General features: G+C 45.4%; 1 protein-coding gene across 3 annotated transcripts in view; it reads right to left on the bottom strand.

The window, feature by feature from the left end:
- Positions 1-7,528: 7,528 nt before the first annotated feature.
- SLC4A1AP (solute carrier family 4 member 1 adaptor protein) overlaps positions 7,529-15,312 on the bottom strand; it is a 112,661-nt gene continuing 104,877 nt past the window's right edge. For all 3 annotated transcript variants that reach the window (XM_029592936.1, XM_029592938.1, XM_029592937.1), the window contains 2 exons: positions 14,470-14,539; positions 7,529-13,164 (listed from right to left, as the gene is read on the bottom strand). In XM_029592936.1, coding sequence (XP_029448796.1) covers positions 13,115-13,164; positions 14,470-14,539 — 120 coding nt within the window. In that variant the 3' untranslated portion in view covers positions 7,529-13,114. The remainder of the gene's footprint in view (positions 13,165-14,469; positions 14,540-15,312) is intronic.

Raw genomic sequence — 15,312 nt, 5'->3', positions numbered from 1 at the left:
GTATCAGAACCACCCCAAAACCTGGGGAGACCTCTATCTTTTACTTCAATCCAGTTTTTGGGGCCAATGGAAGACATGATTTTAGTGGCTGCCATGGTTCTCAACTGTAGATCTTTGAGTTATTTATGTGCCAGACTGGATATAGTTTGGAGGCTGAAGAACTGAAGTACCTGAAGACATCTTCACTTAGGTCTACCTCCCTCTTGACACTAAGTGTAAAGCATCTTTGCTACATACAGGAAATGTTGAGTTGCAGAGATCTTCCACTGGATGCTGGGGTAAAATCTGGTAGAAGGTCAGAAGGAGAGCCCCTTGGAATCTTCCTCCTCCCCTAACCCCCAGTGGTATTCTGGTTTCACAAACCTCATGATGAAGTTATGATAATTATGACACTTGGGATAAGACCTCTGCTGCTTTGAAGGGGAAGCTTCTTGGCAGAACTCAGACTGAAACTGATGCTACTTATTTCCTTTCTATGATGTAGGGAGGGAACTTAGCTCCCCTGCTGGCACTCCTGACGTGAAGCACGAGTCTCTGGGGGCTTGAACACCACCCCTATATGTGGGAAGGTTTCCTTTACCTAGGAGAGGAGAGGCTCCAACTTATTCCTCAACTCTCCTAAGGGTCTGAAGAGGCAAAGTATTCTTCACAAACTCTGACAGCTGGATCCCACTGGCTGAGGGTCCTTCTGAGCTGGAGTTGAAGGAAAGGTATTCTTTTCAGAGACCCTGATTGGCTTCTCTTCATTAAGGCCCACCAATGCTGGCAGTGCTGAGTGGGCGCTTAGGACTGCAGTGGTAGCTGTAGCAGTGTTCAGCTTCGGGGCACTCTGTGCTGGATACATTGAGACTTCCCATTGATTGACACCATATCTAATGGATGCCACCAGACACGCCTCTTTCTGTGCTAAGCAGAAATTTTCACTTAGCAGGGAGTACCATGGAGGAGTTAAGAGAGATGAATAGCACCCTGTATCTTATTGGGTCCAGATAGAAGGGGTAGTTTGGTAGCATGGGGATTTTCCATACCATGAGGAGGACGGCATCTATGCTGGAGATGTCCCGTCTCGCCTCGGGATAGATGCCAGCTCCACTCTGGTGGACTGGGCCAACAGTACTGAGGGAGAAGGTCCCAAAGGGGTTCCCCTCAAACCTCTTAGGTGGCTCTTCTTTGCACTAAACTCAACCCTTGACCTGAGATGGATCAAGGAACCGACACCACAGAGGAAGGAGCCTTACTCAACGTGTGGGAGATGCATCCTGCTTCGATCTTCTGTGCTGAAAGTCTGACTACACCTTACTCTGGGACAAAGGAGCAACTTCGCTATGCATTCCAAAGGTCCTCCATTTTCCTGGTGTGGTGTTATTGCACCTACAGGGACATACTACCCCAACTGTAGCAACTGGCAAAGTCATGATACGACCGCAGGCAGCGATATAATTGAATTCGAATCTGATTGAAATCTGGCACTAACAGATACAGGCCTTGAAGCCTTTGATTGCAGTCTTCTTGGCTCTAGACTTCTCTATTTCACACTCTTCTCTCTTTTTCTTTTTTTTGCAGGACTTAAAACTTCTGTTAGGAGCTGCCAAAGGAGTGGCTTGAAAAGGAAAAATTATGCAATGAGGGCAGAATAAACTAGGCCAATGAAAGAGCCAGAAAACAGATTGGAGAGAGAGACTGGGAATTAGTCTGAGGGGCTCACGAGGCAGTGAGCATGCATGGACTTCCCGTGCATGCTCAGTAAAGCCTTTACTGAGGCTAGGTCTGTGTCAGTACCATCAGAGAACATCACCCATGTGTTATGGCTAATTCATGCCTGCTTGTTGACTGACCAGTCTTTAATGCACTTGGGACGTAACAGCTACTCTCCCTAATTGAAATGGGATTTGCGTATAGGTATGCTAATTTTAGCACATATTTTTACTCCCACTTTAATGCACTTTTTAGTTTAGTGCACAAAATGTTGCTTTAAAATGGGAGTACAAAGGTATTCAAAGACATGGCTTGAGACATGTTCTTGCAAAGGGCAAATGCAAAGATGTTACTTTGCTCAAAGAACGAAGGAAGAAGCATTAGGTAATCAAAAATCAGGCAGAAAATAGCAGGGCATTACATTTTCTCTCAGTATAATTTTGTATAGTAGGATCTTACTGAACCTTTGCGGAACACCCAGTTGATTGTACTTTTTGTAATCAGTGAGACATGTTCTAGTGATGACATTACCTTCATGTTATGTTGACAAAGGTCAACCTTGAAAAACTAAGCCAAATGCTTCTAGGAAAATGTTTTTGCTTAATACAGAAAAAAACACAGAAGTGCACACAACCAGGACAGGGTAAACTTTGTTGTTTTTTTTTTTCACTTCCTGTCCAGAAACAACTGTAAATGTCCCTAGAGGCATTGACGTAAATGCAAAATAACACAATGCTTTAGATTCTCTAAATCTTGAAAGCTAGTCCAAAATATATTAGTCCAATAAAAAGGGTTATCATCAGCAGGGATAGAAAGAGGAGGTTGATGCATATGACCTTACAAGACAAGATGAAAAGAGTCAATAATAAAAGGGGACCCTATCACTTACAAAAGATAATCAACAGTACTACATTTCAAGAAATACAGAATATGACAGCAAATAAGATACATTAGACTCATCTACTCTACCCAATTTCATTCCTGGTGCAATGCCATAAACTTTAATTGATCTCTAGCTTTCCTCTCTCTTCTTTGCTACTTGGGATCATCTGTACTCATCCAACACCTTCTTGAATTCCATTATAGCTGCTCCATGTATCCACCACCCTCTCCACAAAGAAATATTTTCTTATGTTGCTCCTGAATCTAACCTCCCCCCAGAGCTTCATATTCTGACCTCGTTCTAGAATAGTGGAGGAACCCCTGGCTGGGGGTTCTCTAGAACAAGGTTGGGAACTTCTGTTCTAGAGCATTCTTTGCTCTGAAAAATGTCTGCTTCCTATGCTCAATTTTTACCTTTGAGGTATATATGGCCTTTGGTGTTGATCCTGCCTCTCCCTGTGTGCTCTACATCTCTCTGGCTCCGGCTATCACCTTATGATGTGGTTCCAATACCTTGAGATCATCGGAATCGATCACCTCCAGGTGTCTTTCCTGGTTTGTGCACATCAGTATCTTACCTTCCATCATGTATTGCGCCCTTGGATTTCTGAATGCATGGGACAAGTGCAGAGGATCCATACTGGTGGGAAGGTGAGAATAAAACTGGATAAGAACATAAGATATGTCATGCTGGGTCAGACCAAGGGTCCATCAAGCCCAGTATCCTGTTTCCAACAGTGGCCAATCCAAGTCATAAGTACCTGGCAAGTACCCAAACAAACAGATCACAAGCTATTATTGCTTATTAATTACCATCATAGTAGTTTATGGATTTATCCTCAAGGAACTTATTCAAACTTTTTTTAAACCCAGTTACACTAAATGCTGTAACCACATCCTCTGGCTATGAAATCCAGAGCTCAACTATGCGCTGAGTGAAAAAGAATTTTCTTTGATTTGTTTTAAATGAGCTACTTACTAACTTCATGGAGTGCCCCCTGGTCCTTCTAATATCTGAGAGAGTAAATAACTGATTTAATTAACCTGTTCAAGTCCTTTCATGATTTTGTAGACCTCTATCATATCCCCCCCTCAGTCGTCTCTTCTCCAAACTGAACAGCTCTAACTTATATAGCCTTTCCTCATATGGCAGCCATTCCATGCCCCTTATCATTTTGGTCACCCTTCTCTACACTTTCTCCAGTGAAATTATATCCTTTTTGAGATGTGGTGATCAGAATTGCACATAGTATTCAAGATGTGGTCTCACCATGGAGTGATACAGAGGCATTAAGACATCCATCCTTTTATTTGCCATTCTCTTCCTAATAATTGCTATCATTCTGTTTGGTTTTTCAATTTCAATGTATTATCCACTATGATGCCTAGATCTCTTTCCTGGGTGGTAATTCCTAAGATAGAACCTAACATTGTGTAACTACAGCAAGGGTTATTTTTCCCTATATGCATCACTTTGCACTTGTCCATCTGCTATTTGAAAGCCTAATCTTCCAGTCTTGCAAAGTCCTCTTGCAATTCATCACAATCAAGCTTGAGATTTAACTACTCTGCATAATTTTGTGTCATCCACAAATTTGATCACCTCACTCGTCGTACCCCTTTCCAGATCATTTATAAATATATTAAAAAGCACTGGTCCAAGTACAGATCCCTGAGGCACTCCACTGTTTACCTTTTTCCACTGTGAAAACAGACCATTTAATCTTACTCTCTGTTTCCTGTCTTTTAACCATCTTGCAGTCCACAAAAGGACATCACCTCCTATCCCATGACTTTTTAGTTTTCTTAGAATCCTCTCGTGTGGAACTTTGTCAAACGCCTTCTGAAAATCCAAATACACCACATCTACCAGTTCACCTTTGTCCTTAAAATTTATTCACCCCTTCAAAAAATATAGATTTGGGAGGCAAGACTTCCCTTGGGTAAATCCATTCTAGTTGTGTCCCATCAAACCATGTCTATTTAAATGTTTTGTGATTTTATTCTTTATAAAAGTTTCCATGATTTTTCCCACCACTTAAGTCAGGCTCACTGGTCTGTAGTTTCCAAGATCACCCCTGGATCCCATTTTAAATATCAGGGTTACATTGGTCACCTTCCAGTCTTCAGGTACAATGGATGATTTTAATGATGGAGGAGGAGTGGCCCAATAGTTAGAACAATAGGCTGAAAACTAGGGTCAAGATCCCAGTTCCTCCAACAACACTCCTTATGGCCTTGAGGAAGTCACTTTGTCTGCTTTTGCCTCAGGTATCCACTTAGATTCTAAGCTCTTTGGAATAAGGACTTATTGTTCCTGAATTACTAAAAATGTTGTAGCAGCCTTGAGTGTTATTTGGAAAGCTGGGCTAAAACTCCAAATTTTAAATATGTATGTCTCAAGTAGAGTGTGCAGTACTAAAATAGGTAGGAGAAACGGTTTGACTAGATAGGCCTGGTAGTATGTTTACTATCATAGTTTGTGTTTCAATGTTCAATCACTTCAAAGAACATTAAAAATGCAATTACAGTTCCCAATATAGCATTTGGCCAATCAGATGCTTTTATCTGTTGATGATAGAAAAATGTCACAAAAGCATTAACCCTTGACCTCTGCTTTTACCCCCTTCCCTCCCAAAGACGAAAATCACACAGAAAATCAAGTGACTCCCTTGGTTAGTTTGCCTTCAGGTAAGAGTTGGGTGTTGGCAGGAGGCTAAGAGATAAGCCAAGGCTGTCATAATTGACAAAGAATGAGGAGAAGGAACAGCAAAATTCTTTATACTAGTGGTGAAAAACAAGAGATGTAAAATAAAACCATATGGGCAAACACTGACATTACTATAAATCCTAACTACTGCCCTGAAAATAACCCAGTGGGGAAAAAGAGAGGTATGAAAGATTAGAAAACAGAACATCAGTATTGGCCAATCAGCTGCAAGTTTCAAATCGAACCATCAGAGTAGACATTTTCTGGAAGTTCATAGCTTAAGTGGCAGTTCAGAGAGAGGTTAAAATGCATTTTTGTAATCATTGTTTTTCAAACTCCAGTTTCTAAAAAGTACAACAGTCCTTTGAGTAGAGGCTCTGTCATAAATGGCCTTAAGATTGTTGGAGGCCTTCAGCTCAGGGTATCAGATGTCAGTTGAAAGAGCCTTCCAGTATAGGGACCACTGTTTAAATTAAATCCCTAAAAAAATCAATAGCAGAATGCCTTTGGGTATTATAGATGAATTACGCTATACATTATCACTCTGAGTGCAAGTGTTTTTGCATTCCCCAAAGACTGGTCTTTTTCTGCTGTCATTCTGTCTCCATGACACAGCGCAATGCACAGGTAGATGACATGGTCCAAAAGATGTCACACTCATAGGTTACTTCTTTCAAAAGGCAGTTGGCATTATGCTGTACATCAACTGCTCTAAATTCAGCTTTCACTAGGCCTTGCAGAGGACACCACTCCTAACAATGCACTAGTTGACTATTCAACTATTATTTCAAATTTTCGTATCCCTTGATAAAGTCACTGTATACAATTAAGAGCTTTGGAAATCTCATGTCTTCCAGATTAAATCTGCTTACTGGCCCAAACTATGAGTTTATTAAACATTGAAAATAGAGTACAACATTCAGGACATGTTCTTCACAGGGTCGATGTCCTCTGACAAAGCACTAACATCAATACACAACTAACCTATGGGCCGATACAGTAAAAGTTGTGGGAGAGTGGGCGAACGCCCGCTGTCCCAGCGCACGCACAGGCCACTCTCCTGTGCGCGTGATTCAGTATTCAAATTAGGGCTAGCAGTAAAATGAGGCGGTAGGGACACTAGCGCGTCCCTAGTGCATCTTTTTGGACAGGAGCGGAGGCCATCAGTGGGTTTGACAGCCGACGCTCAATTTTGCCGGCGTCGGTTCTCTAACCCGCTGACAGCCACGGGTTCGGAAACCAGATGCCAGCAAAACTGAGCGTCTGGTTTTCAACCCGCAAGCCGACTTCAAATTTTTTTTAAACGTTTTGTAACTTTCGGGACCTCCGACTTAATACCGCCATGATATTAAGTCGGAGGGTGCACAGAAAAGCAGTTTTTACTGCTTTTCTGTGCACTTTCCCAGTGCTGGCAGATATTAACGCCTACCTTTGGGTAGGCGCTAATTTTTGAGAGTAAAATGTGCGGCTTGGCTGCACATTTTGCTTTCTGAATCGCGCGGGAATACCCAATAGGGCCATCAACATGGATTCTAGGATAGGAGTTCCTTGAAATCCAGAACAGTGAGAGGGAATCTTGAAAGCTAGGGACGAGTGTACAGGGAGATGCCAGAGGAAGGGCAGCCTGCCTGGGAAAGTTTACCAGTCAAATCGCAGGTAAACAGTGCGCTCCTGTGCGCGTGATTCAGTATTCAAATTAGGGCCGGCGGTAAAAAGAGGTGCTAGGGATACTAGCGCGTCCCTAGCGCCTCTTTTTGGACAGGAACGGCGGCTGTCAGCAGCTGCGCTGGAGCGCACTGTACTGTATCGGCCTGCTAATGTTTTGGATTCCATTTTCTCTACACACCATGCATGTAACAGTATTCCTTAATTAATAATCTGATCATAAACAGGCTGCAAGTCTTAGACTACATCTAGGTAATAGCTTTACTCAGGAATTTATCCTCAGAGGAACACTAGTTCAGCATTATGATGGTAGCACCACAGGACTGCTACTACAATGGTTATAATGCTCTCAGAGTGATCACTCATGATTTTCACTCCCTTGGTAGCACCCATTCCAGTTCTTGGGCACGGGGGCACACAAGGAGGGCTACAGATCACACAAGGCCCCATAACCTCCCAAGGTTCCTGCATGAGAGAAGAAGAAGAGTCTTTTCAAGGCCCTTAGGGTTTTTCCAACAAAAGGGCTCCTCCTGCTCACCAATCAAGCACTCAGAAAATAACCATGCCTCACACTGGTGCAATTTTCAAAATAAAATCTTTATTGAAAAATCACTTGTGGCAGGGCAATAAACAAGTCCCAAACAGCACTCTGATCAACACTGCATCAACGTAACAAAGACCAAAATCATACAAAAAAACCCTCCTAATTCAGTGGCTCTTTACTCAAAACAAGTCAGATCTCTGGGACAGGTACATTTTCCACCCTGGGCCCTCCCAGTACCTGTTTAATAGCTGTAATCGTCTCCCCTTTGGAGTCGCAGGCTGAATGTAGCTGAAACAGTCTCTGACTCTGGTAAACCTTCCCAGGCAGGCTGCCCTTCCTCTGGCACCTCCCTGTACACTCGCCCCTAGCTTTCAAGATCCCCCTCTGACTGTTCTGGATTTCAAGGAACTCCTATCCTAGAATCCTCCTCTGTGAAGAGATGGCTCTAACCACAACAGGACTCCAAATCTTAGAATCCTCTCTCCACATCAGTTGGTGCAGGGGGTGTTATATTCTCCTAACACTCCTCCCCCCTTAGCACATTGACATCACATGTAGGCAAGGTCTAATGACACATCTGTTACACTGAGGGAACTTAGACCAGCTGAAGCCACATACTACATAACTGAAAAGTTATCTAAATGGCTTTTGAATATCAACCTCATCATGTCACTATTTTTACAAATCTTTGTATATGATGTCTCCAGCATGCAAAGTACAAACATGTATGCTTGTTTCATGTATTTATGATTATGAATGTTATTTTGTAAACAGTGATGATCTATTTTTGGAATCTGGCGGTTTATAAGAAATGCAAATAAATGGACAAGGATTGCCTTGTCAGCCAACGAATGCTCCCACTTTCAGGATTACACCTAAAAGAGGAGATGACAACCCCTAAGTGGCTGCAACATGGGTGCAGGGCCTTTTTTGCAAGATCTCCGACCTCTGATGCATGCAGCCCTGTACAGGGCGAGTTGTTGGAAGATATGCTTGCCATTTGGGGTGCAAAGGGGATGAAACCAACTCCTCAGTGGTAGCCACCCAAATGTGACACTGACAGACAGGTGTGGTCACAAAGTGAAATCCTGTGTGTTATGCCCAGTGTGTATCAGAAGAGGCACTCTCTCTCTCTATGGAAGAAATTCTTATCTGCAGCTGGGGCATGGATTCCCACGAAAAGGAATCCAATGCAACACTGCAGGGAACCCGAGCCCAGGACAGTTTCTCATGCCATGAGGCATCTCTACTGTGCAGTAGTGCAAAGCGGTGGAGTGAGTGCACCTCCGTGATGGGCTCCCAGATCCAGCGACCGAGGAAGAAAGCAGCAACTCTGAGGCAAAGCCCTCCCGGAGAAGGGAGAGCGAGCATAAAAGAAGGCACCAAAAGCGAAGGGAGAGTGATCATAAAAGGCAGCGCTGAGAGGGAACTTACTAAGCTGGCCTCCAATAGCTATACCTCCCATCCCCCATGGAGATGAAGCTTGTGACTTTAATAGGGTCATCCCGATCCTGGAACTCCGTGCTCTCTGTATGAGAGTGGGACAGTCGCCAGCTTATCAGGTTCTGTTGGCGACAAATTAGTCATTGGTGGCCGCATAAGCAGATAGCATGGCAACCAGGTGCAGGGGTGCCAGAGAAAGCAGTCCAGCCGACCCCCGCTGCTCCTTCCCCACAGCTCACCCTAAAGGATGTGCAAGGGACTGCCCTGATTCATTCGAATTGAAGGCTGTGTGATGAAGCCTGTCCGAGCACTGAATCCCGATGGTATGCGCCCTGGAAGCTTCCCTGAGAAGAGGATCCAGACCATAAGCCAATATGGGAGGGGGCCCATAAGAGACTTTCCCCTCCCCATGGGGAAGATTTCCCCCCACTGCATCCCTAATATCCATCCCAAATGGGTGGCTCTGAAGTGAACAGGAGAGCAATCTCATCTGAAAAACCAAAGACACAAGATGACACCGAATAACAGTGACGCTTCTGCGCTCAACCACAGCACTACAACTGCAGTGCCTTTGTACTCATGCAGCAGTGCTTCTCCGTGCTGTCGGTGGTGTGTAGGCACCCAATGTTGCAGCACCAGCCATGGCTCTGCATTGGCATGGCAGCCCATGCCCATACCGTGGTATGCTTCATACCATGATCTGGACTGGAAACGAAGCTGCTGGCACTTGTGGCAGTGCATTGTGAAGTGTGCATGGCACCTATCCCCATCAGTGCCACACAGTACCCCATAGTGCCAGACATATGAGGGGCTGGATGGCACCCCAGCGCCACCTGTTGATGGACTCTGATGGTGATCAGTCATGGTGTTGGCAATGCTCACAGCACTTGACAACATCAACAACTCCTGAATAGTATCCTACTTTGCTCTGCTGCACCCTTCTGCAGTGTCACCTACATTACTCATCAGTGGCAATTGATGGTGCCCCAGCACTCGACAATGTTGATGGTGCCCATAGGTCATTACACTCAACAGCAAAGGTGGCCATGGTGCTCAATATAAAAAATGTCTCATGGTACCTCCCAGTGCCCACTGATGGTGCCCTGGTGCCAAAGGCGTTTGATTGAGCCCACTAAGCTTGATAGCATCGATGATGGTGCCCATGGTGCTATGATGATGTCATAGGCCAACTGTGCCAATAGTGCCCACCTGCTCCTGATGAAGCCCATGGCATTTGGTAGCAACTCCAGTGCTCGATTACGTTGATGATGCCTGTCTGTGCCCTAAGCACTCAACGGCAATGATAGTGCCCACTGCGCCCCTGGCGCTTGATGCCATCAGTGACACTCAGTCATACCTGGGAACTCTCAGGTAATTTGCATTAATTGCAGGATATCAGGGGAAACACTAGAAATCTCAGGGTCGCTCTATATACAGCTCAGCCACTCCCCTTCCTCAGTAAACCTGCAGAGAACAGAAGTGGGGCAAGCCTGGAGTAGACACCGAAGCAGCATGAGGGGAGAAACTGGAGCGGGGCCACAATATACACAAATCTCAGTCTGCAGCTGGATTCCAGGAAAATTGCTCAGCTAAGGTTAGAGTGGGGATGCATAAGTCATGGAGCTGAGACTTATAGGGGGAGGGAGCAAAGAGAGTGCTGAGGTCAGGGAAAGACGGAGGGGAAGTATGCTGGGTTATCTCAGGAAGGGGGGGGGGGGGAACGGACAGGTGATGGTGATAGGTAGGTGATGGATTATTTGGGTGGTGGGGCAGTGGAAGAGAGAAAGCTGAACATATTATTCCTTTCCTCCCCCCCACCCTCTGTTAATCAAATGCAATCTCAGGGTGACCACAACTCAAAAGTTCCAAGGTATTCCCACAGTGCTTGACAGCATCAGTGGCACCCATGGCACTCAATGGTGTTGATGGCACCCCTAGTGCTCCAGGGCTACATATACCCAGCATCTGATCATGGCTGCTCTGGCACAAATATGCACAGACAAACGATTTTGGGCATAGCACTAATGGTGCAGCAGAGCTGACTGCCCAGGCTCATGCTCACCACCTCTTCCAAGAAGACTGCACTGCCAGAGCAAGCCTACAAGCAGGAGAGGAGGCTATGTCATCCAGGGCACCAGAGGTAAAGATTAACTTGGACCCATGGAGACTAGTTCCTAGGAATGTGGGGAGGATTACTCTCCTTTATGTGGGAATGTTTATGTCCTGGATCCTTTCGCAATGTGAGCTGCTGTTGATACCCATCAGTAGGATGAAACTGTATGGGACTCCTGCCTGGGTGGGAACTCAGGCAAGTCCCCAGGCTAGAACCCTACTTCGGACCACATACAGACTATAAGACTGCAAGTCCCACAAGGCACTGACAGAGGTACAAAAAAAAACAGATGAATTGAAGGAGAGAACAACATGAACAAGCTGCAGGTGTAGCATTATTTATTAAGGAAAAAAGAAAAGAGAACCTTTGCCAGGCTGCACAGTGCACTAGGCCTGCCATGCGGCCAGCAGAGTGAAAAAGGGGGGGGAAAAAATCAAAATACACAGAAACTACTGAAAGGTTTTTAAGGATAAAGTGAAAACTTGCAGGCTCTGCTAGAAAAACAGCGTCTGCAGCTCCAGAACTGTTACTGCAGTAGCTTGTAGGGAGGGAGGAAAGCTCAACAACGACCACATGGTTCCGCGGAAATAGAAAGAGTGAGGGGGCTCTGCTTGGGACGCAGGGAGGTGACCACAGCTGCACGTGCTCAGTAGAGCATGTCGAAAGCTCTAGAATCTTTGAGATCAAAGTTCTGGGTCGGGCTCTGAAAGATGATGTCACCCATGTGCGAGGACCGCCATTCTGCTTGTCCTCGGAGAAAATAGAAGATAAAGAGAGGAGCCAGAGAGATGTCCATTGACATTTCTGATGAGGAGCAAAGGGCAAGCTGGAGTAAGGAATCAAAGAAGGGAACTGCAGAATCTGGAACTAGACTAGAATTTAAGGACAGCAGGAGTATCTGAAATGAAATGCCAGGGTGATACAGTAAAACTGGTTAGATATGATCTAAGATTTCCAACCCCAGCCTCACACATCTAGGAAATGGCAGGGTTGGGACTCTGGTACTGCAAGATACTCAGGATAAAACCAAAGTTTCGTCCTGGATGGATGCAGCTTTACAAGAGATCTGTCATTCCACAGGAGCACAGATGTAACAAGGGGTTGAAATGGATAATGGCATTAAACCAGAGGATGAGAAATGCAGAACCAGGTTAAGTGGAGAGGGGCCATCAGGTTGGGGCAGGCAGAGAGGTTACCGGGCAGTCACGACTGACAAGCCTACGTTGAAAAGACGAGGTTATAATGCCAGTCTTGCCTGGCTGTGCCGTATGTCCTTTGTGTGACCCAGTATGCTGCGGAAACGTGCATGTGTGAAGTACAAATAACTGCTGTACAAGCCTGACGCTTACAGAGGGCTTGGCTGCTGAGTCAGTGGTGTCAAATTATTTAATTATGGCAGAGGATGGGATTAAATGTTCAAGAAAAAGAAGGCTACTGCACAAGTGTGGCTTTATTAGAGAGGGAGAAGGGGGGGATGAATAATCAATTAAAGGCATCTGGAGGAGCTCAAAGGAAAGGAATGCCTGACCAAAAGCAAAGGGATGTGCATGGATATGACAGATGCAAGCAATGTAGCAGTAGCGCCACCTCATGGACACTCTCATTCTAGCAGGATTTCACAAGTTATGTGGAAGGTCCAACTATCCTCGCCCAGAACGGCTTTATAGCTTTGCTTCTCATAACACGCACGGGATGGAAAAACGAACAACCCTCACTAAAACCCAAGCTAACAAAAACACATTTACAACCCTGACTTGGCTGATTTTTTTTTATTTTATAAAACCACATTCTATTTGCACATTTACAGTCTTTTCACTGCTGACATGGAAAAACAAATTACAAAGAACACAGATATATTTATACAGCGCTTGGAAGAAGCAGCCAGCCATGGAGCTTGGAGGGGGCAACAGGTCAGCTGTCCGGGTGGCATGAGAAGTCCAAGGAATTTCCCCCCTCCCAACACAAAAATCTTGCTTCCAAACGATCATCTGACTTTCCCACAAGGCGTCCGAAGCGTCTTGGGAACAGAGTCGGGGCCCAAGCTTCAGGAAGCTTACAGAACTCAGTAGCCATACTTTTCATTCAGATGGGTCCTGCCATCCCCACTCTGCCCTAAGAGGGAGAAAGAGATTTTCACCTTAAGATGCATCTGCACCAATGACTCACTTGCAAAACACCACAGAGCCCAGAAGGCAGTTTAAACCTGAAGAGGCAATGAAGACTCTGACGTTACGGCCCAGCAGCGGCAGGCAGTGGATGCTCAGCGATTGTATAAAACCCACGCATGTGTGGCACGGCACGTTCGTCGTCATACTCGTACGTCAGGAATGCATGCAGACTGGCGTGTACCTTTTTTCTAGATGTGCTTGTCCTTTTAGAGAGGGGATAGCCAGGACCGCACGCAAAATTCAAGATGTGGGGGTGCCCTGATTTGTTCATAACAGCATAGCAGACCTTTTCTGTTTTGTTTTTTTTTAAGTCCTCTTATTAATTCTAAGACATCCTCTTAGCCCCTTTTCACTGCCACTGTAGCCTGGGCTAAAATATTTCAAAGAAATATCCACAATAATTTCAAGAATTCCAGCCTGCTACAGAAACAGCCCAGGGATGCACTCAAAATGTGTTATTTCACAATAATGTTTATTCTCTGGAGGAAAATAAAATGGGGGGGGGGGGAAAAAGCCAGACTGCCAGCAAGCTGACCAAGTCAAATCTTTCAAAATGGCGGTACACCATCTTCGGGGGGGGGATTTTTTTGTAAAACACAATAAAGCGACATGCGCGTTCGTATCTCAGCTCCAGCACCGAAGGAAGACAATATTCAGAAGTCTTAAGAGGGCCACTGAGTGAATTTAAACTCATCCAGCTCTACCGGTGAGTTAACCGTTTGTTTTTTTTGCTGAGTTTTTAAAATTGTCACCATTCTACAGCTGGAAACTTTGGGGGCATTCAGGGGCTTGCAGAGGGCCAAGCGTGCAGAAGCAATCCTCCCCTCTCTCCTGGACCGATCAGCCCAAGGCACTGCCAGCAGGACTACCGAGCTGACCTTCAGGGCAACTACCGCATAAACCAGGTGACTTGATTCCCCCCCATCACAGTGCACTGAACCTGGTACCCCAAACAGAGACGGGGAAGAAAGGATGGAAAAATGGAACTGTTACATAAACGAGAAGCTTACCTTCTCCTTTCTTCTGCTGCATTATCTGATACATCTGTGATATTAACGCCTCTCACTAACATATGGTCACTGCACGAGGAGCCTTACTCACTGCACTGCTCATTTTTAGAGTAACAGAATTGCTCAGTTTTGTTTGGGGAACATCCAGCCACCCACCCAAAGAATCCACAAGCGGACTCCAAATAAAAGTATCACAGCAGGCGCTAGGAATAGAACAGCTTAACCCTGCCACACGATACCTGCAGGTGGCACCCACACACAGTAATCCGGGTCATCATCTGGGTACTTGGAGGAGACATGCTGCGGAGGCTGCAGAAAGAGAGAGAGAGGAGATATAACAGGGGGAAGCGTTTATTAATAAGGTAGGCTAAGCATTCTGTGATAAGCTTCCCTCTCCCCCGCATCTATACGAGAGAGCGCACTGTACTGGGAAAATCACTGTGGTAGGCCGCAGCACGGCTCATGGGGGTAGGTAGTGCTCCCCTGTCCTGTACCGTGTGGTAATATCATGGATCCCGATATCCAACTACAACAAAAGATCTCTTCAAAGCTTTGCTCACCAGTATTAGTGTGGCAACTGCAATCATTTTTTTTCTTTTGTTGCCTGGCTTCAGCGCACCATCCACGTCACATAACAGAGATAAAACTTACCCTCTTTCATACTTTGTCAGGCAATTTGCTAATGACTCAACCTGCATACTACTTGTGTTTTATAAATAATAATCACAAGCCTGCTCCTCCTTATCTCTGTCTTTTTCCTAAAACTATGGCAGGCCCCGCTTTGCACGGTAGATCGGCACTCCTCTGGCAAGAGCGCGCAAACAGACCACCCCCTCTGATCTACCATTACACTTATCTGCGGGTAAATCCTTTAGTATAGAGGATCGTTGCCGGCTGGGCCCTCTGACTTGGCTAAAAGTAGGATGGAGGGGAAGGGGAGGAGAGAAAGAAAGCTGTCGAGTTAGCTCACTGCCTTGGGAGCAGCTGACAAAGGCATACAGGGATGGTATGAGGCAAGGCAGGAGAGGCCTAGCTTGAGCGTGCAGAGAAGAGGAGGATTGAATATGAGACTGAAGCAGGAT

Source organism: Rhinatrema bivittatum, chromosome 3 (genome assembly GCF_901001135.1).
Source record: "Rhinatrema bivittatum chromosome 3, aRhiBiv1.1, whole genome shotgun sequence".
NCBI lineage: Eukaryota > Metazoa > Chordata > Amphibia > Gymnophiona > Rhinatrematidae > Rhinatrema > Rhinatrema bivittatum.
Note: the sequence above shows the minus strand (reverse complement) of the source record. Positions and strands in the feature narration are given on the sequence as shown.